General features: G+C 37.6%; 1 protein-coding gene across 1 annotated transcript in view; it reads left to right on the top strand.

Annotated features, from left to right (window-relative positions):
- The first annotated feature begins 1,235 nt into the window (after window positions 1–1,235).
- LOC132711445 (complement factor H-like) overlaps window positions 1,236–23,462 on the top strand; it is a 55,392-nt gene continuing 33,165 nt past the window's right edge. Inside the window, exons 1-6 of the mRNA XM_087890075.1 lie at window positions 1,236–1,486; window positions 3,214–3,387; window positions 10,795–10,983; window positions 12,956–13,138; window positions 13,378–13,584; window positions 16,523–16,702. Of these exons, the coding sequence (XP_087746201.1) occupies window positions 1,423–1,486; window positions 3,214–3,387; window positions 10,795–10,983; window positions 12,956–13,138; window positions 13,378–13,584; window positions 16,523–16,702 (997 nt within the window). The 5' untranslated portion in view covers window positions 1,236–1,422. The remainder of the gene's footprint in view (window positions 1,487–3,213; window positions 3,388–10,794; window positions 10,984–12,955; window positions 13,139–13,377; window positions 13,585–16,522; window positions 16,703–23,462) is intronic.

Genomic DNA, 23,462 nt, shown 5'->3' on the forward strand with positions numbered 1-23,462 from the left:
CTTGTGTGTCCAAGAACCATACTTGGCCAAGAAAGAATTCTGTTCTGTTCTGTTCTGTTCTGTTGTTCTGTTCTGTTCTATTCTATTCTATTCTATTCTATTCTATTCTATTCTATTCTATTCTATTCTATTCTATTCTATTCTACTCTACTCTACTCTACTCTATTCTATTCTTCTCTACTCTACTCTACTCTACTCTACTCTACTCTACTCTATTCTATTCTTCTCTACTCTTCTCTACTCTACTCTACTCTACTCTACTCTACTCTACTCTACTCTACTCTACTCTACTCTATTCCCAGGGGAGAAAAACAGTTAATACTAAAGACCCAAGGTGAGGGGATTTTTTTGACTCAATTCAGGTTGTATAAGACAGATAATATACATATGGTTTTCTTCATAGAAGTTAGATGGAATTTGCAGCAAAGAATTTTTCTTATACATCTATAAAAAATGAGAGTTTTGAATTTAAGAAAATAATTTAAAATATTGACAACATATTTTCTCTAAAAAAGAAAAAAGGAAAAAGGAAAATGAAAGTAAAATCAATTTTATCCTTGTAAAAGGGAATTTTCCTGATTAGTAAGAGAAAGATAGATCTTGTATCCTTCTGATAAGGAAGCAATCTCTTATGTTCTCTCTTCTATCCCCAGGAGTTGATAGTATTTTGACCTTCTGGATATTTGTTGAAGTGCAACCCAATCCTAGATCTGCAGTAACCGGGGAAAAAAGAACAGATACCAAATTGTACCAACAGTTTCCCTTATATGATTGGCTAATGTTTAACTGCACATTGCTGAAGATTGTAAAACTCCAGAGTAATTTAAGAAAATAATTGGCTATCTGTAAACTTGAGATTTCTCTAAATATTGTTATAATAAAAATAAAATAGATATGTCAGATATCAAATGTAATTTATTTATTATCAAATTTCTACAGTGCCCTTTTCATCTCAGTCACTCTGGGAGATTTACAATAAAAATAAGAGTGTTAGGACATGGAAGAATGAGAAAATGGTTCCCATGGCCAAGAATTTTTCATAAAAATCATGTATAATAATTTTGTTGTTAGCTGCTGCTACTGAAGACCTTGGGAAAGTTCAGAATTGATCAACACTGGAATGAAAATGGAGGGTTTTTTTTCCTTCTGAAGAGTTGGCAGCACTGCCCGAAAAGTTGAACTATTACTTAATTTGTTTGCTGTCCCACCGCAACACAAAGTTCACAAAGCTCACATGAAGTCCTCATTTAGCTATCAAGATCATATTCTTATTCCAGTAATGCTTCCTCTTCACAGCTTTCCTAACAAAAAGCAAAGCAACAAGCAAAAAGGAGGAAGGGATGATAGTAGCTCGGAGAAATCAGCTGAAAGAGCCAAACTGCTGATCTGAATTTTAGTGGTTGGGAAATTACCTGAAGAGCTATGAAGGCCTGGCTGCTCCTGGTTGCTGCTTTTCTTCTCTGGCCAGGCTTCTCTTCTCAAAAGGGTAAGTTAAGACAACGAGAAATCAAGGGGAAAACAGTGTCTGCTGGATTCATTAAAGGACCAGTTACTTTTAGAAAACACAAACAATTTCATTTTTCTCTTGTGGCTTTCTTGAAATTTGTAATACCAGATTCTTTAATAATGTCATGGATTTATAATTCCATTCCTCTTTTCAAATACAACGTTTTTCAACTACTGATTTGTGAATAGCAAGATACTTTGTATGAGTATTATAAATACATGCCCATTTTGACGGTCTTTGTTTCAGTTAATAGGCAACTTGATATGATACCCAAGAAATTACCAAGTGTAAGATGAGGCTTCATAAATCAGAGTGCTTGAAATTATAGAGATGTATTTCCATTGGGTTTATATCAGGATAAACACAAAGAAATCAGAGAGCATAGAAGCATTCCTTTGTCCATAATTGCAAAATTAACTGATATCACATTAGTACAATAATGGGGGAATGTTATCCCATATCAGGCTCTTACTTTCAAATATGATAGGTAAAGGGTTAGAGATAGTTATTTGGCAATTATTTTCTTCCCTTTTTTTCTACCCAGCATGGTGGATTTGAAATGTACATTTGCATTCTTTATATCCTATAATATATTTGTGGGCATGTTTGTGTTTGTGTGTGTGTCTATTATTCCTCTATTGTATTCTCTTAGATCCCTACTATGTTATGTATTTCTAAAAAAGAAAGAAGAACAAGGGAAGAACATCAGAGTGTTAAAAACTATAGAATAAATTCTGTGTGGCAGCATTTAGACCTAATAAAAAGAAACAACTATAGATAATATGTATTGAGAAGTTAAAATAAAGGTTAATACTAGTAAGTGCAATGGTTTAATATCTCTAGGAAAAGAAGTGTTGGCAGCATTAAAAATGTTGGTCAGATGTTGCTGACAAAGTACACAGAGAAAGAAGACAGGTTGATCACAACTGGGAAAGGTTCAGTCATAAAATCCAATACATAATACTGTCAGAAAGATTCCTCCAGGACCAACGAGGGTAAACCAAAGTTCTGGCAAGGACGACGTTCCACAGAATTATATGTTTTGGGGGGAAATTTGGATAGCCTTACAACCTCTCTCTACCTCCCTATACCAAGATTTGCTTAGATTAGGCATCAGCAAGAAAAGCTAACATATTACAAGTAGTTCTTGAGTTATGACCCTCCTGGAACCTCCCCATCACTGTCATAACCTGTTATGGTCTTAAAGTGAGTCAACTCACATGAAAATTTTATGATCTTTTTGTACTGGCTATTAAGCAAATTACTGTAGTCATTACACAAATTCAAAGTTGTTAAGAGAAGCAACGATTCACTATGGGCAGGGGTCTGCCAAAAACTGGGAATCAGTGCCCGTTTTTGGCAAAACTGTTATAACACAGGGTCACAATGACTGAAGGACATTATAAATGCAGTTTCCCAGTGACCAAAATGTCACATCACCATTGGGGTGGGCAACTGGCAGAATTTCATATCCAAGTTGTAAGTGTCCCCTTTGGAACTTTGAAGGTCATTAAACAATGAGTCATTAGTCGAGGACTATCTGCAGTGTGGATTAAGTGTGTAGCAGGTACTGGTTTACTAGTTTTGACAAAAGTGGAAACTAATTGTCTAGGAGGGAAATTTGTTAGCTCACATCTCATAAGGGTAAATAGGAAGAGCAAATTTGTCAAAGCAGTTAAGATAATTTAATGTAAATATAATTTCAGCATGTGAAGAACCAGATGAAATTGACTTTGGGGAAATTGTGAGCGCTGAGAAAGCCAAATATCTGGAAAATGACCGAGTGCAATACAGGTGCAACCCTTCCTATGTCTTGGAGGGACCTGAATGGATTCAGTGTAAGGGACAAGAATGGACACCTCATCCACCAAAATGCTTGGGTAAGCCATCATGCTTTCTTTGACTAATGTAGACCTGGGAGAAAATGCAGAATTCATCCAATAGGAGAATAATGGCTGCTATTTTTTAAATAAATTAGCTTAAATTAGAATCCAGGTTTTACTGAAGCCAAAACTGTTCTGGTGTCAACTTTTTTGTTTGAAATCTGAAAAAATGAACTGTGTTTCATTTTCCTGATTTGCTTGAATGAACAACCAAACCAGCTGGTCGAATTAAATAATATTTAATTGGAAGCTTGTGCTCTCTTATCTGCTTCTCTTGTCCTTGAATAGAGAATAAAAGTGTTTTTCATGCTTTCAAATGAAATATTTTTTTAGGAAGGAAATGAAAAAAGAATGTTCTCCAACTTACAAGTTTTATTTGAAAATATAATGAAAAAATTGATGGGTCAATAACATTTGTGCAAACTCAAGATGAGAACCAAAAGCAGGAAATAACAATTGTACTCAATCTGCAATTTGAGAAATTGGAACTCAATCAGTTTCTGTCAGATGTGAAGAAGAAAGTATTTGGTTGAAAAAAAAAAAGATTTGCCAGAAAAGATTGAAAAGAATATGAATATTTATTTATTTATTTATTTATATTTATATACCGCCCTTCTCCCACCCTTCTCAGGGTGGTGAACAGCCAACAGATAAAACACAAGAAATACAAAATTTAAAAACAGTATTAAAATCCAATTAAATTAATTTGGCCCACAATTAAAAGCATCCTCGTATTAAGACCCATAATTAAACAATTTAAAAATTTAAACAATTTAAAAGAGTTAGGCCAGCCCGGCTTGTTGGGATAAAAACGTCTTTAGGGAACGGCAAAAGGTGCGAAGATCCGGGATCCGCTGTATCTCCAGGGGCAGCTCATTCCAGAGGGTAGGTGGCCCCACAGAGAAGGGTCTCCCCCTGGGGGAGTCGGCATTGTTTGACCGATGGCACCCTGAGTAGCCCCTCTCTGTGAGAGTGTACTGGTCAGTGGGAGGCTAAAAGTGGCAGAAGGCGGTCTCATAAATATCTGGGTCCTAAACCATGGAGCACTCTAAAGGTGGTAACCAATACCGTGAGGCACACCCAGAAGACCACCGGGAGCCAGTGCAGCTTGAACAGGAGAGGTGTTACATGGGAGCGCCAAGTCGCCCCCATAACCACCCGCACGGCCGCATTCTGGACCAGTTGGAGCCTCCGGGTGCCCCTCAAGGGAAGCCCCATGTAGAGAGCATTACAGTAGTCCAGGCGGGATGTGACAAGAGCATGAGTGACTGTGCATAAGGCATCCCAATCCAGAAAGGGACGCAACTGGCGGATCAGGTGAACCTGATAAAAAGCCCCCCTGGCCACAGCCATCATATGCTCTTCTAAAGACAGCCGTGTATCCAGGGGGACGCCCAAGTTGTGAGCCCTCTTTGTGGGGGCCAACGACTCGCCCCCAATAGTCATCGATGGTGCCAACTGACTATATTGGGATGCCGGAAGCCACAGCCACTCGGTCTTGGATGGGTTGAGCCTGAGCCTGTTTCTCCCCATCCAGATCTGCACGGCCTCCAGGCACCGGGACATCACATCAAGGGCATCGTTGGGGTGGTCTGGGGTGGAGATGTACAGCTGAGTGTCATCAATGTATAGATGGCACTTCACCCCAAAACCACAGTTGATCTCACCCAGCGGCTTCACATAAAAGTTGAACAAAAGGGGCGAGAGAACTGAGCCTTGCGGCACCCCACACACAAGGCACCTTGAGGTCGATCTCTGTCCCCCGGTCAACACGAACTGCGACCGGTCAGAGAGGAAGGAGGAGAACCACCGCAACACGGTGCCCCCTACTCCCAACCCCTCCAATCGGCGCAGCATGATACCATGGTCGATGGTATCAAAAGCTGCTCAGATATCGGGGACTTCCTGTTTGCTGCTGGCCGCCGCCAGACGTTCCTTAGGGATCGTCAGCTTCCACTGCCTGTTAGAGCCGCCTTCACAACGGAACGGCGGCTCGAAAAAACTCCGTTCCCATGAGGAAACGGAGATAGAGCCGGCAGGGGTGGGTAGAACTCTCTGCAGAGTCCCAAAAGTTTTTCTTTTACTTTTGGGATGGAGCGGATGAGATGCCCCATATCCCCAGCCGTTGCTCCGGGCTTTGGGAGACCTCTGCTAATGCAGAGCCAGGCGTCAAAAGCAAGCTTGCGAATTTGGCAGATTACTCAAAGAAAATGTGAGCTGGACCTGTAATACTGAAGCGCAAGTATTTTACTTATCTTTTAAAAATTACTTAAGAGAATAGAGGAAGAGAAAGAGGAAAAAAGTTTCTTTTTAAAATGGCGTCTGCCGCGGCTGGAGAAGAGTTTGAGAGGGAAAGTTCTTCCGTTTTTTATTATTACAATGTAGCGGAATAAATACCACTGGCTACATTTGTAGACAAAACTCCGCTCCTGTTTTTGTTTTTCTCTTTCTTCCCTGGAGGCTTGAGTGTTGCTGGCTGGAAGTCTTTTGTCTTGTTTTTTTTTTCTTCTTCTTCTAACAAAGCCTGCTTAGGCGGAAACATGGCACTGAGGCTTGTGAAGTCAGACAAACAAATAGGTGGGGGGGATTCCCCCACCAAGAATTTAAAGCAATATGTTTTAACTCTTCAGTCCCAGAAACCTGATTTTAATATAATAGAATTTCTCTTAGAGGAGATTGAAAGAAGGGATGAGATTGTGAATCAGCAACTTGAAAAATTTAAGCAGGAAACTAAGGAATTGGTGAAATCCAAGTTTGACTTTTTGCAGCAAAAAATTTTAAAATTGCCAGAATTCATGATTCGGTTGGATACAAATACTAATTTACTAGAGTCAAAAATGGATGAAATTCAAGATAAATTGGACAATAGATTTCAAAAAATTGAAAATGATTTGTTAAATATTCAGGATTATAGTTCAGAAGAAAAATTTAAAATGGATGCTGACCAAAAGTCTGGTAATGTAGAATATCTGGAACAGAGGATTCAAAAAGAGGTTCTAAAGATACAATATAATTTCACAGAATATGCAATAAGACTTAGAGGTTTGCAGGAAAATAACAGAGATGACTTAAGGAAAATATCTTCTGAATTTCTAGCTGGGATTTTAAAGATTCAACCTGAGGAAGTGTTTTGTAGGATTGACAGAGCTTATCGAATAAACTCTTGGACTGCCAAGCAAAGGCAATTGCCTAGAGATGTGGTAATCTATTTTTCAGATAAAGAAATTAGGAATAAAATTGTGCAAAACTCCTTCAATTCTAATTTGCAATTGTATGGAAGAAAGATTTGGATTTACAAGGAACTCCCACCTAAGATATTAATGGAAAGGAAGAAATTTGGCTTTCTGGTGTCTGAGTTAAAAAGGAGAAATATTCAATTCCGGTGGGACGTCCCAGTTGGTATTATATTGAGATATCAAGGAGAAAGATACCAGTTAAATACTGTTGAAAGGGCGGAAGAATTTTATCAAAATAGGTTGAAAATGAATTTAACGTCTTCAGATATAATACAGGATAAGCAGAAGGAGCTGGAACTAAAGACAGAGACTGTACCAGATAAATTGCCTTTGGATTTATCGGATACCCCAGCTGGATTATCTACAAATTTGAGAGAAGTGCCATCTGATTTTAATGTGATGACTTATCAAGGCAAGGACAAGCATGGAAACCAATTAGAGGATATACAAGGGATAAAAAAGAAATGCGAGACACAAAAAATTAGGATGGAGGTCAAACCCACAAAAAGAAAACAAAAAAAGAAATAGGTTGTACAAAAATAGAAATTTCTAACCCAAGCAACAGTGAAGCCAGTGATTTTAAAATATGAATGATTATGTGAAAACATAGAGGAGGCGACATATTGGTCAATATCATCCTGAGGATAGTGGCAGATCTCTGCATTGCCGTAATTTTGGGACATGGAAAGAGCCTCAAATTGATGGTTTTGAATTATCTATTTTGAAACTTCTTTTTGTGTTGATAAATATATTATAATTATCTTGAATTATAAGGCAAGAGAATCACATTGGGACATGCAGAAGATCGGGTTGTTACCCAATACGATGATGGAAATTAATAATCTTGATGAAACCCACAATTATTATTATATGGAATACAATTATAATGTCACTCGGGTGGTTGTTTTTACTTTTATATATATAAGAAGATGTTTACTACTGATGGGGGCAGATATGATTGGAGATCTTGAATAAACTGTTGCATCCGCAAGCTATGTCACCCTATTATGGATGTTGGTTTTAACAATCCAGTGGAAAGACTTCAAGAAGATATTATATGGACTATAAATTTAAAGTTATTGTCTTTTCTTTTTTTTATTTAGATATAATGGAATATATATATATATATATTTTTAAGTAGTGTGGGCAGTGAATTAAAGATATCAAGAATTGTTGTGTATGGTAAATTTGTAAGACAGTGGGTGAATAAGCTAGCTACAGACTGATTAGTTTAAGAAAAGGGATTTTTAAGTGATACATTTAGGGGAGTGGAGGAAATGGATAGAGTGGAATAAATGTTAAATTAGATTTTATGGGGAGCCCGCTTTGAAATGTTATTAAAGTAGGACTTATTGTATAGTTTTAAAGTGGAAGGTGGTTTTGAATTGTTGCAATAATGCATAGATATAAAACACTATTATGCTAAATTAGAGTTATTTTATAATAGTTATAGTATAATGTGTTTGTTTTTTTTTGTTTTGTTTTTTTTTCTCTTCTTCTTTTCTGAAATGTATGGATAAAGGGGGATTTATAATACTTTTAGTAAGTAAAGGTCAGTATTTTGAGGAGGGAGTAAGTAATCTGTTATGAATTAGGGTTTTTTTTTGTTACGAAGAAGTCACAGGGGGGGAAGGGTGGGGAGGGGGGGTTAGGGAGGGGGGGGAGGGGGGGGAAAAAGGGGGAAAAATTTGTATTTGAAAACCTTTTCAATAAAAAAAAAAAAAAAAAAAAAAGCTGCTCAGATATCTAATAGGACCAGGACAGAGGAACAGCCCCTGTCCCGAGCCCTCCAGAGATCATCCACCAACGTGACCAATGCCGCTTCCATGCTGTGCCCAGGCCTGAAGCCCGACTGGAACGGATCTAGATAGACTGTTTCCTCCAGGTACTGGGGGAGCTGTCGCGCCACCACACTCTCAACAACCTTTGCCACAAAGCGAAGGTTGGAGACTGGACGATAATTCACTAATACAGCCGGGTCCAGGGAAGGCTTCTTAAGTAGGGTCCTCACCACTGCCTCCTTCAAGGTGGCGGGGAAGTAACCCTCACTCAAAGAAACATTAATAATCCCTTGGAGCCAGCCTCGTGTAACCTCCTGGGAGGCCAGCACCAATATAAAAAATGCTGAGACAATAGATATGATGAAGGATGAACTAGACTTTGAGCAATGTTGTGTTGTTAAGGAGAATTATTCAACAATGGATGTTGCAGAGATATTTACAACAGAGTGTCAGGTCCACCATTATGTCCTGCCATTCTGTTGAAGGAAGGCTTGCTGACATTTTTTGCAGGCTTTCACTTTTGCTAAACTGCTTGGGAATCAGGGAGGGGGATTGTCTTCAGAGATGGAGCAGACTCTCTCTCAGCTGGTTCCAGCTTGATTCCAAGGCCATCATGCCCTGAGAATGACCTGTTATTTGCCAAGCACTTCAGCATTGTCAAAACATCCCTGTGGCATCACATTGGTGAACTGGTCAGGGGGTTTGGGTTTTGGGTAAATGGAAGAATTGCTTTGTGCTTTGCATGGGACCTAAATATTCTGCCTGATTTTACTGCAACCACTTTCTGTCAGTAAAAATCCTTTTGATTCAACTCAATGCAGCAAACAGTCAAAGCTTTCCTGAGGGAACAGTTGGTGCAGGTCCTTACACAGAGACTTGCGAACTTTGGAAATGAGATGCAATTCTTGGGATAGTTCCCAATTAAAAACCTAAGGAAAGGTTATATTATAACAACCAAACAAAGGTATTTGACCCTAGACTCAAGAGATAAGGACCAGGGTGATTTGTGGTAAATACCAAAACAGACTTTTACAGAGTGGTTTAAACTTTAACTATGCTGTTGTTTAGTTTAGTTTAGTTTAGTTTAGTTTAGTTTAGTTTAGTTTAGTTTAGTTTAGTTTAGTTTAGTTTAGTTTAGTTTAGTTTACTTTACTTTACTTTACTTTACTTTACTTTACTTTACTTTACTTTACTTTACTTTACTTTACTTTGTTATATTTGTATACTGCCCTTCTCCCGAGGGACTCAGGGCGGTGAACAGCCATAGTAAAAACAATGTACAACAAAAATTAAAAGCTTATTAAAATAATTCAATTATTCGGCCAAATTTAAAACATCCAACTACGATCATTTAAAAACCCCTATCAAAACCCAATTTAAAAAACCTTTATCCTGTCAGTCCAGCTTGCTGGAATAATAGGGTCTTCAGAGCGCGACGGAAGGCATGGAGGTCGGGGATCCTTCATATGTCCGGAGGCAGTTCATTCCATAGGGCCGGAGCCCCCACAGAGAAGGCTCTCCCCCTGGGGGTCACCAACCTACACTGTTTGGCTGACGGCACCCTGAGGAAGCCCTCTCTGTGGGAGCGTATTGGTCAGTGGGAGGCAATCGGTGGCAGAATGCGGTCCTGTAGATTTTTTAAATTGTTAAAAATATTCATATATGTACTGTATCACAGGTCAATTGGGTTGCAAATAGATGTACAAGCTTAGAAATTTTGGATCTGCTTTGCAAGGGGAGGAGAGTTATTATTGTTGCAATAGATTTGTCAGTGTTCAACTAAGGGAATATTATAGGTTTTTGTCCTTTTTTTAATTCCCCTTTTTAAAATGTTTTTGTCTGGCTTTGTTTTGTTTCTATTTTTTTTTCTTTTGGGATTTTGTATTTTAACCTCTTCAATAAAGGGAAAATTGTAAAAATAAAATAAAATAACATGTAAAATAATAAAATGAAATAGTAAAGGAATCCAAGAGCCAATCTTCTCTGCTTAGATAAGTTGAGAAGTTTTGCATCATATTTCAACAGAATATGTAACACTCGATCTGTCTGAAATTTTGTTCCATTACAACTTAGCCAACTCAAAATGTCTTTGTAGAAGATTCTGAATTGGGCTGTTTGTTCTTAGCTTGAAAAAAACAACACCATCTGTTTGTGCATGCTCCTACATGCTCCTACAAGCCAGTCCTCTATGATCCTTCTAAAAACTATTGCAGAATCATAACTTGTTTATCATTAATATTGTGCTCTAATTTGGCTTATTGGATTTTCGCCTGGAACTATTAGTTCTGATTTGTAAACCAGGCTGATTTTCTTGGTAGTAGAACAGAGGGAAACCAATGGACAAATTACCTCCCTTCAGAAGATCTACCTTCTTTTCCCTTTTTTAGCACCCTGCAGTATCACAAGACAACAGCTAGCAGCAAAAAACTTGTTTCTGTTTGGGAATCAAAGAAAAGCTCGCCTTATTCAAAGTGATCATAGCCTGCAGTTTCAGTGCAATGAAGGATATGTCCTTGTGGTTCCATCAGTCAGAAAGTGTGTTGACGGTTACATGGATTTCCCATTATGTATCTCCGGTAAGCATGCTATCAATATGATGGATTCCTCTGGGATCGTAACTAATTTAAATAATTAATATAACAAACATGAACATTTGCTTCTAAAGTCCCATTCTTTTAAACATGATTTAACCTTCACTGATATCATTCACACCTTGCCTTAGAATTTTAGTAGTTGTAATCTAAAACAAGAACCCTGAAGCACATCAGATTGGGGAAGGATGTTGTGATATTTTTTTTTTTAATTTGATTTATATGCCGCCCTTCTCCGGAGACTCAGGGCGGCTTACAATGCGTTAAGCAATAGCCTTCATTCTTTTGTATGTTTTATACAAAGTCAGCTTATTGCCCTCACAAACTGGGTCCTCATTTCACCTACCTTAGAAAGGATGGAAGGCTGAGTCAACCTTGAGCCTTGGAGAGATTCGAACCAGCAGAAATTGCAGGCAGCTGTGTTAATTACAGGGTGCACTAAACCCCTGTACTATCAAGGCTCTTTTATTTTCCCAAACTCTTGAACTTCAGCTAAGAACTATGACTCCATGTGGTTGAAGATATGTATAATATTGGTAGACATAGGAATATGTTTCAAAAATTGCAAAGCTTGTATAAAAATAAGTTGATGTCATATCAATAAAGGAGCCCCATATTTTGCATGATGAAAAAATCTCTTTTGTTTGAAATTGCTTGGATGAATTAACCATATAGATGTTAATATTGATCTGACTGGTATTATTATTTAATTAATAATTCCATAGGTTTGGGTGATTGAATTTTCATTGAATTTTCAGATTGTTATGATAATTTTTGTAATCCTACAAAATATTAGTTCAGATTGTCACTCGGCCCCTTCATCGTCATTTATAAGAGCCATGGTGGTGTAGTGGTTAGAATGCAGTACTGCAGGCTATTTCTGCTGATTCTCACTGGTGCAAGGTTTACTCAGCCTTCCATCCTTCTGAGGTCGGTAAAATGAGGAGCCAGATAGTTGGGAGCAATATGCTGACTCTGTAAACTGCTTAGAGATGTCTGTAAAGCACTGTGAAGCAGTGTGAATAGCACTATGAGGTGCTATTGTTATATGTAGGTGGAAGTCTAAATCTTGTGCATTTTCAATCTGATAGAACTATTTCTCCTAAGAAACATATTTATAAAATAATCGGAAAGTGATGTAAATTGAGTAAGCAGATAAATTGTTAGCATGTTGTTTAAAACAAGTGAAACAACAAAATATAAAGTTGGAAATATTACATAAGAGGGACAGAGCATTACAGATCCTGTGTGTCTTAATTTACTTTTTCCAATGGAATGAGCAATTATATAATGCTGATATTACTATGCAGTTATTTGCACCTCTATCTATGTGTAAGAATTAATTTAACTGAATATTATCCTTTACGGTCTTTAATGGAGAGTGTCAGTGTGGCAAGGTAGACCCAGACAGGATGAATGATCAGATTAGCTAATTCTAATTTTCTATAGAGTTACATTAATAGAATCCTGCAATCCTAAAGTACATTCCTTCCCCCCTGTGTCCTTTACAGCCCTTGAAACTGGGAGGGTCTCTTCTTATCCACTTGCCCTGACTGTTCCTGGCAAGGACTAAGTTGCCTTTTATTTGATGGTTCCCTTGGCTGCATTTCTTTTCCTTTTGTCCCGAGATTATTTCTACATACTATTACATCATATATTTCTGTCAAGATGTTGATCAATACAGAGCACAATCGATGCTCTATGTATCAATGTATAGCAAAAGAAAAAAAAAAGAGGTCATGAGCATTTGGGTACATTTGTGCTCTATTGAGTTGTAGATTGTGTTTTTATTTGAATTTCACAAATACTTAACTTAATAAGTAAGTTATAAATTATGAAAGAATTCTACTTTAAAATACTAATATTTTTAAACCATTTTTTGGTAATTGTTATTTTAAGGAATGTCAGTAAAACCAGCTAACATTTCCTGGCCTATTGGTTTTTTCCCACGTAATAGAGAGAGGAAAAAACTGCAGTGGTCCACCCAGGACTGAGAACGGAGACATTACTACTTTATCTGAGAAGCAGTACAGATCTGGCTCTTCAGTAGAATTCAGATGCCAAACATATTATGCCATAGGAGGCCAGAACAGATCTTTTTGTAACAATGGGACCTGGACAAAGGTGCCCAATTGCCTTGGTAAGTAGAAAAGAAAATCTTCATTCAATTTTCATAAGCATTTCTAATCATTAAAGTTCACTGCCTTCTTTCTCATTTAATTGGGCTTGCCTGAATCAGCTCTCCTTTATATTCAATTTCATTTCTGTGTCTGAGGTGAAGTAGCTAGTAGATGAAAGCTAAATTCTACTATTAGGATTTTGCAATGATAATATGATGCATTTGGATCCTGACAGAATTTCCTTTCTTTCTCATGTCAGATCCCTGTATGATCCCCAGGACTGAATTGGAAAGCCAGAAGATAGAAGTTAAAGATGAAATAGGTGCACCTGAAAATATATTTGTGCAACATGGTCATTCTATTGAGCTCACCTGTAGAACAGGATATGTCCTGGCAGCAAATTCTTCCCAATCAGCTTTTGTAATCCATTGTGATGGGACACCACCAGTGTTTCCTAAATGCAAAGGTGACTTTAAAAAGTTTAATTTTTATAATCCTGCTATCACCAATCCACAGCCAAAGCACTTTAGTTTGAGCCTATTTATCATTAGAGCTGGAATAAACCACAATCATTTACATATGAAAAAGAGCCTTGGTGGCGCAGCAGACTAAAGTGCTATTAAGTACACCAGCTGCCTGCAATTACTGCAAGTTCGAATCTCACCAGGCTCAAGGTTGACTCAGCCTTCCATCCTTTCGAGGTAGGTAAAATGAGGACCCGGATTGTGGGGGCAATAAACTGACTTTGTATAAAAAAAGAACACCACTTAGGGGGCCCCAAAAGCCCTACTAAGCAGGTATATACAAAAGTATGAAGGCTATTGCTTAACGCATTGTAAGCCGCCCTGAGTCTCCAGAGAAGGGCGGCATATAAATTGAACCAATAAATAAACAATAAATAAGTATGTCCTTTAGTGGGGCAGATATTTTTATCTCTCTGAAACCTCCCTGGACTGCACTTTTCCATTCTGCAAGGGCCCAATGGAAACTCTTGGGATGTAGTTGAAATAGGAGAAACCTGAAAGACTGCAGATTGCTGGAGAGGGAGTAGTGCAATCAAAAACATACCTATGGCCATTTCATGGCTTAATTATTGCAATAACTGCCACATTATACCCTTGAGAATTGTTCATCAATGTAAGGTAATATATGCACATAGCAATATTTTTATATCATTGAATGGTACAGTAATTTGTTTTGCTGCAGTAAACTCCATACCTGATTTACTATATATTTCTGTTTTTAAGGAATTTATAAACCAAAATCTAAACACCAATACCAAAAGAAATTCCAATCTAGTTGCTAGCAAGAATATAGGAACTTTTTAGTTACTGCTAGAGAACATTGCTTTGCATTTGATCTTGGGACTAGTAGAGTAGTGAATGTCTAATGAGGGAGATTTCACAATTTTAGCAGTTCCACCTTTCCCAGAACCAGCAGTTCCACCACAGGTATCAGAAGAACTTCGTGGAGATGTTGGTTTGATTATGCATTCATGCCATTTTTGTACCACGATTATCCTTGTGGATTCCAGGAAGTTTACAGATATTAAAATAAGCAATAAAATAATACAAAATTCAATAATATGACTAAAATCAAATCATAAGAAAAATGCACTCATATAGACAAAACTGCCTGTGGTTCTACTGGCTTCAAGAAGATCAAGAAAGTGGCTGTCATACTCAACTTAGGGCAGCTGTTTCCAAGGAGGGGAGCTGCAAAGAGAAGATATGATATTACTCCCTGACTAACCTGAAAGCTGGAGACTCTTAGTAAATGTCGTCTTGCCATCCACGTTAGACAAACTATGGTTATTTGGAAAATTCAGTGTCATACTTGTCATACGCTTGAGCTATAACCAACTTTAAAAGTCATGTCCAGCACTTTGGATTGCACTCAGAGGTACATTGGTAGCCAGTGCAGCTCCTGCAGCAGTGATGTAACAAAGCAGAACTAAACGTATACACTGAGCATACAGGATATTGAATTCCAGACCAACTGATGTTTTGATCATATCCCCAGGGCAATTTCAGGAAGAGCTAATTAATTGTTTAATTACATGCTAAGAAGTTGATATCAACTCTCAGCAATCACAAAGATTGATTTTCTCCAGGAAATCTGCCCCAATCTTCAAATCTTCTAGCAATGCATCCATTGCCACAGTAACTGAATTGTTGTTGGTGATACTCTACCTCAGAGTTATCATTATAGAATCTATAATATAGATAGAAGGCCGCTTCTAATTCTGAACAGAATTGAACATAAATGGGACTAGAAACAAGCCCTGCGGTCTCCATCACAGCCTTTGAAAGCCTGATCTCTTTCCCCTGTCGCCAAGAACATCAACAACCTCAGGCAGAAGTGGAACCACTGCAATGTGGAGCTCCTAATTTTACAACCTTGCAGGTGGTTGAAAATGCTAGTGGGATCGATAACAGGACTGAATAGCAAGAAGAGGGATATCAAATTGTAGTTTTATGTTTCAACTTAAAGCAAAGTAAAGAATAATTATAGGAACTGGCTGAATTTATTTATGATGTTCCAAATAAATAATAGCCAAGAGCTACTAAAAGTAATAAAAGCTCCATTACAAAGAATTTGAAGGCCTGACCTCTTTTCCCTGTCACCATTAACTGAAAGTGTAACCTCAGACAGGAGAGGGACTACTACAATGTGGAGCCCCTGATTTGTAACCTTGCAGGTGGCTGAAAATCCTACCAGGCTCAACAGTGGGACTAAAAAGTAAGAATGATGGTATCAAGTATGGGGGTATAGGGGTATCAAATTGTAGCTTTTTATTTCAATTGGAAACCAAAGTGAAGGAGGAGAATAATTACAACAACTTTCTGAATTTATTTATTTATTTTATTTATTTATTTATTTTTATTAGATTTATATGCCGCCCTTCTCCGGAGACTCAGGGCGGCTTACAATGCATTAAGCAATAGCCTTCATACTTTTGTATATTTTATACAAAGTCAGCTTATTGCCCCCACAACTGGGTCCTCAATTTACCTACCTTAGAAAGGATGGAAGGCTGAGTCAACCTTGAGCCTGGGGAGATTCGAACATGCAATAATTGCAGACAGCTGAATGTTAATAACAGGCTTTTAGTCTGTTGAGCTATCCAGATATTTATTTGATCTTTCAAATAAATACAAGGCTACTAAAAGCACTTTTAATTAATATGACTAATTTCACAGTATATTTTAGAACCTAACTGGCAGTTTTAAATTAGTTGTGCCCATCAGTAGGTATGTCTATTGATTAATATGTTCTTGTGGTGCTATATAGATATTTAAAATAGTAATATTGTTTTCTGTCCTTATAGAAATCAATGCTTAGAATCTGATATGAGTGCACGTTTTCCTTTTTTCATATAATATATGATTTCTTTTCTCTAGAAATTACATGCAACTCTCCAAGAATATCTAATGGTACTTTCCGACCTCAAAGAACTATATATCATGATGAGGATCTAATTCAAATTCAGTGTGACAGTGGATTTACTTTTGATCCAGATAATGGAGAAAAGGTGGTTGAATGCACAAAGAATGGATGGTCACCTCCACTAAAATGTATCAGTAAGTAGAACTAGTGTACATTACTATGATTGTAGAATGGCATATATATTGAACTTTGTACAAGTGTACTTTTTAATACTATTTTACATGATTTTCCAGTTTTCTGCCAAAGGGACATATTTCACCCAGAGCATTTTAACAGTATTTACATATATATAATGTATTTTTCAGAGTATAAGACGTACCTTTTTATCCCCAAAAAGAGGGTGAAAATCTGGGTGTGTCTTATAGTCCGAATCAGAGGTGGGTTTCAGCAGGTTCTGACCAGAGAACAGTTCTGGAGAATTGGTCATAGCGAAAATTTTGAGTAGTTCGAAGAACCAGTGGTAAAAATTCTGACTGGCCCCGCCTCCATCTATTCTCTGCTTCCCAAATCCCAGCTGATCGGGAGGAAGTGGGGATTTTGTAGTAACCTTCCCCTGGATTGGGGGCGGAATGGAGATTTTACAGTATACTTCTCCTGTCATGCCTACCAAGCCATGCCCACCAAGCCATGCCATGCCAACCAAGCCATACCCACAGAACTGGTAGTAAAATATTTGAAACCCACCATCGGTCTGAATGTAGCTCTGCCCACCCACCTTCGGATATTTTTGGGCTCCGTGTGTCATATTTTTATGTGGTTCCAGGTGGCAGGGATCTGGGTCAGGGCACAGCCTGAGGAACGACCCTCTTTGGGATGGCTTGGGGGGGGCAGCTTCGGCAAACAAGACGGGCCCCATGGTTTCCAGCTGGTCCGCCCTCTGGCTGCCCAGTGGGCAGCTCAGGGCAAACAATGGCCGTGATGACTTCACTCCCCAGCAATGTAAGGAGATGCTGAGCTCTCTCTGTGCCCGGGAGCCGAGCTGAGCGGGAGCCCCTAAAGCGAAACGTCCCTCCTTTCCAGCCACCGCCACCGGTTGGCCCAATTCCCCAACGCAATTCACAGAGCCATGTTTCAGGCGGCAGCTGGTTCCCCTGCAATGTGCATCAGAGAACAGGGAATCATTTTTGGATTCGGGGAGGGAATTGCAGCGCTGCCACCTGAAAATGCTTTCCTCTCCAATGCAAATTGCCAAGCTGTGCACTGTGTCCTCCTCCTTCTCAGCAGACTCACCTTCTCTTTCCTCCTGGCCAGATCCACTGCCTGAAACACGATGCACTTTTTTTGCTTCCACGTGCCCCATTTTTGGAATCAGGAAGGAAAGCATTTTTGGGTGGCAGACTCGTGATCCCCTTTCTGATTCCAAAAATGGAGCATGGAATATGGTGGATCCTACAATCTGAGTCTAGGGCCTGGCAATTATAGTCCCAATCATCATCTTCTTCTTCTTCTTCTTCTTCTTCTTCTTCTTCTTCTTCTTCTTCTTCTTCTTCTTCTTCTTCTTCTTCTTCTTCTTCTTCTTCTTCTTCTTCTTCTTCCTCCTCCTCCTCCTCCTCCTCCTCCTCCTCCTCCTCCTCTTCCTCCTATTATTATTCCTATTATTATTATTATTATTATTATTATTATTATTATTATTACTACTACTACTATTACTATTACTATTATTATTATTATAGATAAAAAAGAGCAACATGTTCAAAATCCATATATACAATATATTCTCTGGTTACAGTTCTTTACAGTAATATTCATCATAATCATAATAGTATTTTCTAATGGTAGTTTCATAATAACAGTTCTTTTTCCTCATAACATTAATACATACTAATTAGTAATACTAATCAAAATTAATAAATTACAGTAAACAACCATAATAGTGAGATTAATCTTTCTCTTGTAATCTTCGAGATTCTAACTCCAGTTTCTCTTATTTAACTATTATCTAACATAGTTTGTTTTACTTGTTCCTCTTCCATTCTAATAGTTAATAAATAATTATAAAAAATTTCAATCAGTTTATCCTCTGGTCCTGTTAAAATTTGATCCAACTCTGTTGGTTCTTTTAAAAAACCATACATTTAGGCATCTTTATGGTATCTAGATTGTATCTGTGGATGCGGCCACCATGCTAAATTTATCCCTTGGTTATTCAATTCCTATTTGTTTTTCAATTCCCCCTTCTCATTTAAAATATCTCTATACCTTACAATTTTTCCCATTTCCATCACATTTGGATATGTTAGTGCCTCCATCGTGGAGAGCCAGACTGGCATTTTCAAGAAATGTTTTTCCTTGATTTTTGCCCATACTGAGAGTAGGGCATTTCTAATGTAGTGTCCCTGAAAGTATTTATGTGCTATATATTTCTCATGCCATAGAAAGGCATGCCAGTTGTAAATCGTGTCCCTACAGTACACCTAATTGTCTATGTCTCAGGGTTATCCATTCTTTTAGCCAGGTAAGGGAAGCTGCTTGATAGTATAGTTCCCAGTTTGACAGCCCAAAACCTCCTCCATTGATAGAGTCTTGCATTAATTTCAACCTAATCCTTGTCTTTCTGCCTTGCCATATAAATTTGGTTACCATTCTATTTAATTCCTTGAAATATTTCCTTTCTAGCTTTATTGGAATTGTTTGGAACAAATACAACAGTCTCGGTAGGATATTCATTTTGTCCCAGTCTTTAAGAAAGGAAAAGAGATGAAGGAAGCTGGTTTTAGAGAAGATAGCACTGATTGAAAAATATTCAGTCAACAATGTATCATTGTATGCTGCCCTCATTGATCTTGAAGCAGCTTTTGACTCTGTATTCAGGACCAAATTATGGGAGTAGCTGGAAGTTGCATCAATTGATTATCTCCATTTAGAGGTGTGGAAGTGCACTGATTAGAATTATCACTGCTCACTGCCAGATGTTTGAATCTGATCAGCTCAACGTTAACTCAGCCTTCTGAGGTCAGTAAAAAAATTTTGAAAAGTTTTTCAGTTTTTCAGTTTTATTTCTTATACACATAATATAAAATGTACATTTTCTTATACATAATTAATCATATACATGCTTTCCTTAAAGAAAGCATTAAAGAAAGCATTTTAATTACATTCGGAATTGCTCTTCTATCCTTTCTTCCCTCATTTCGCAACAAACCTTCTTCTCCTCCTCATCTTTCCCTTCCCTCCCTCCCTCCTCTCCTCTCCTACTTTCTCCTTCCTCTTCTCCTACCTCATCCTACTTCCCCTTCCTTTCCCCCATTACTCTCTTCTTTTCCCCTTCTCATCTTCTCTCCTACTCCTGTCCCTTACCCTTCCTTCCTTTCCTTTTCCCTTTCTTCCATTCCTCTCCGTCCCTCTCCTCTTCCTACCCTCTACTCCTCTACTCCTCTCTCCTTTCTGTCTTTTTTGCTGTGGAATATTCTTCTTGTTTGGTATCCAAGCAACTCCTGTATTCTAATAGTATACACTTTCTTTCAATTTCTTTTCAGATTTATTCTATCAGTGCTATCATCATAATTGTACATTTATTCTTATTATCTTCTTTCTTTCCCCCCCTCCCATCCCCCTTTATCATTTACTCAGGTGTCATCTGGGTTTCTATTTCTTTTTTATCCTCTCCCTCGTTTAACTTTCTATTATCTAAATAATTTATCTATCCTCTTATCTTCATATTTTTTTTCTAACAGGGGTGAAATGCTCCCAGTTCGGACCGGATCACCCGATCTAGTAGCGATGGAGGCGGGTGGTTTGGAGAACCGGTAGCAAAAAACCCTTCCCCCCCCATTGCCCAGCTGAGCCGCGCAATCATCAGAGGCTTTTTTTTAATTTTTAAAAGCATTTTTTCTACAACCTCTTTGGCCTTTTAAAAGTTAAAAAAAAAAGCCTCTGATCACCGGGCAGCTCAGCTGGGATCATCAGAGACTTTTAAAAGCATTTTTTCTACAACCTCTTTGGCCGAAGAGGTTATAGAAAAAATGTTTTTAAAAGGAAAAAAAGGCTCTGCTAATCAGGCAAGTCAGCTGGGATTGTCAGAGGCTTTAAAAAAAAGAGAGAAAGCCTCTGCCGATCAGAAAAGTCAGCTGGGATCGTCAGAGCATTTTTTTTACAACCTCTTCAGCTGAAGAGGTTGTAGAAAAAATGGTTTAAAAAGTAAATAAAAAAAAGTTGGCCATGCCCACTCAGTCATATTACACCCCCCCAAGCCATGTCCACAGAACCTGTAGTAACAAATTTTACATTTCACCACTGTTTTCTAACCATATATAAAATCTTCCCCATGTCTTGAAATACAGTGATTCCTCTTTATCTCTTATTCTTAAAGTTAATTTATTCATTTTCGCACAGTCTAAAATCTTTTTACTCTTTCCCATACTACCAACAAACCATTCCTTACACAATGTCTCTGGAAGTATCCATGGATCCATTTTTTTTCCATACCATAAGAAAGGATGCCATCCTAGTTGTAAGTCATGTCCTTCCGAAGTCAACAGTCTTGTATTTCTCAATAAGATTCATTCTTTAATCCAAGTTAACATCGCTGCTTGGCAATACAATTCCCAATTTGGAAGACCAAATCCTCCTCTAATTCTGGAATCTTGAAGCGATTTAAGGTTAATTCTCGCTTTTTTCCCTATATTTGTTTGGATTGGATTGTCTGTTTGATGTAAAATGCTACTCCTCTTTTGCTTTGACAAGCCAAAGTTATATACGATGTCCCTAATTTTATTCGCTCCAAAAGTTTTTTATGTTGCTTTCTAATATGCACTTCTTGTAAGCATATAATTTCTAATTTTAGCTTGTCTAATTTATTGAATATTTTCCTTCTCTTTATTGCTAAGTTTAATCCATTTATATTCAAAGATATTATTTTAATTTCTTCTTACATTTCTTATTTATTTATTTGTTTTGTCCATCTAGTCATTCTTATCTCCCTTAGTTCCTTAACTTCTTTCACCCTCGCTCCTTCTCTTAACGCTCTCTCTTGTTCTTTCGTTGTCTCTCTCGGTTGTTCTTTCTTCTCCTCCTGTTGTTCATCCCCTTTTTCTTCCCACAACCTTCCTTCCTCTTGGATATCTATGTATTGTTTATAAAATAACTCTGCTTTCTCTACTGAATCTAATCTGTATCTTTGTTCTTGCCAGTTCACCAATATCCTTTCTGGAATCAACCATCTAAAATTTATTTTTCTCTTTATCAAACATTTCGTGAGAAATTGATATTCTTTTCTCAGATCTCTCACTCTTCTTGGAATTTGTTTCAGTGCCACTACTTCTCTCCCTTTGTATTTTATCGTCGTGTTTCTCATCAATTGCAATATCCCTGTTCTCAGTGTTTTCTTGGTGAATCTGACATGAATTTCTCTAGGAAGATTATTCTCATCACATATCTTGTGTGCACTCTGTATATCTCATCGATTCTACTTAATATCCCTTCCTTACTTTCTTCCATTGCTTCTGCTATTATCTCTGCAATTTTCTCTGCTAAATTTTCTCCCTTTTCTTCTTCAATGTTTTGAAATCTTAAATAAAAATCAGCTTTATCCATTTCCAGGGTTATAATTGTTTTTTCCTGATTTTTATCAGTAATTGTAAGTCTATAGTCCATCTCTTCAATTATTTTCGTTGCTTTTTCTTTTTCTTCCATTTGCTGTAATCATTGTTCATTTCCCCCTATCATTTCTTTAACTTCTTTCAATTCATCTACCTTGTCTAATCTTGTCTTAAGATCTTGTCATAGTCTGTAGCATATTTTTTTAATTCTGTGTTGACTTTGTCTTGATGTGATGAAATTTCTGTTGTCTTTTGCCCTGTAGTACCAGGTGTTGTTGATATTGATGGTAATGATAAATATATTTTTTCTTCATCTTATATTTTTTCAAATATTACTACCCAATTTTATAATCCAAATACTCGATTTCTTTAAATTCAAAATGCCCTATCAGACTCTTCAGGTTCTTGATACTCTAATCCACATAGATTTTATCCATAAACCATACAAAAAGCCAAGAACAATCAAACAGCCCAAAAGGGCAAAAAGAGAAGAAAGAAAGAGAAAGAAGAGAAAGAAAGAAAAAAAGGAAGGAAGGAAGGAAGGAGAAAGAAAGAATGAAAGAAAAGGTAAAACCAGGTCAGCGCAAAAATAAGAATTCACTACTCAAAAACCCAGCTGTTTACCCAAAATATCCAACCAGGCAATAAAAAGATGAAAAAACATATCTCCCCCCAAAAATATTTAAAAAATAGAAAAAACAAAAACCCTGCCAATGAACTCTTTTAAGTCCAGGAAGAGGGAATTTCTACATGAAAAAAGGAAAAGGAAAAGGCACAAAAAGAGAAAAACCAAAAAGAAAAAATAATATTCTAAAATACCACGATTCCAAAATCTTCCAAAATTTATAACTCCATCAAGTGAAAGGAAAAAACGAACAGCTTTCTTTCTTTTTTCCCCCTGCTATATATTCCCCCTTCTGTTACAAAGTCACAAGACTACTTCTTATCAAAATCTTCTTGCCAGTTTCCAAAATATCCCAAGGTCACTCCCTTCTCATCTTTTTATTTATTTATTTATTTATTTATTTATTTATTTATTTATTTATTTATTTATTTATTATCCGTATTTCTGCCCAACTCTCTGAGGACTCTGGGCAGCTTACAACAAGGACAATATGAACAATATACAATAAGAGATGTTAAAAAACCCATACACACCGCTCATGGCCGGATCTCGCAAGATCGCAGCAGCGAGATCAATGGCCCCAAGCCTGCTGGAAAAGCCAGGTTTTCACCATTTTCCTGATGGCCAGTAGGGTGGGAGTGGTCCAGGCCTCAGGAGGTAGCCCCATGTAGAGCGCGTTGCAATAATCCAACCGTGAGGTGACAAGGGCATGAGTGACTGTGAGAAGAGCCT

The sequence above is a fragment of the Pantherophis guttatus genome, chromosome 3, assembly GCF_059756535.1.
Source record: "Pantherophis guttatus breed Tessera chromosome 3, ASM5975653v1, whole genome shotgun sequence".
NCBI lineage: Eukaryota > Metazoa > Chordata > Lepidosauria > Squamata > Colubridae > Pantherophis > Pantherophis guttatus.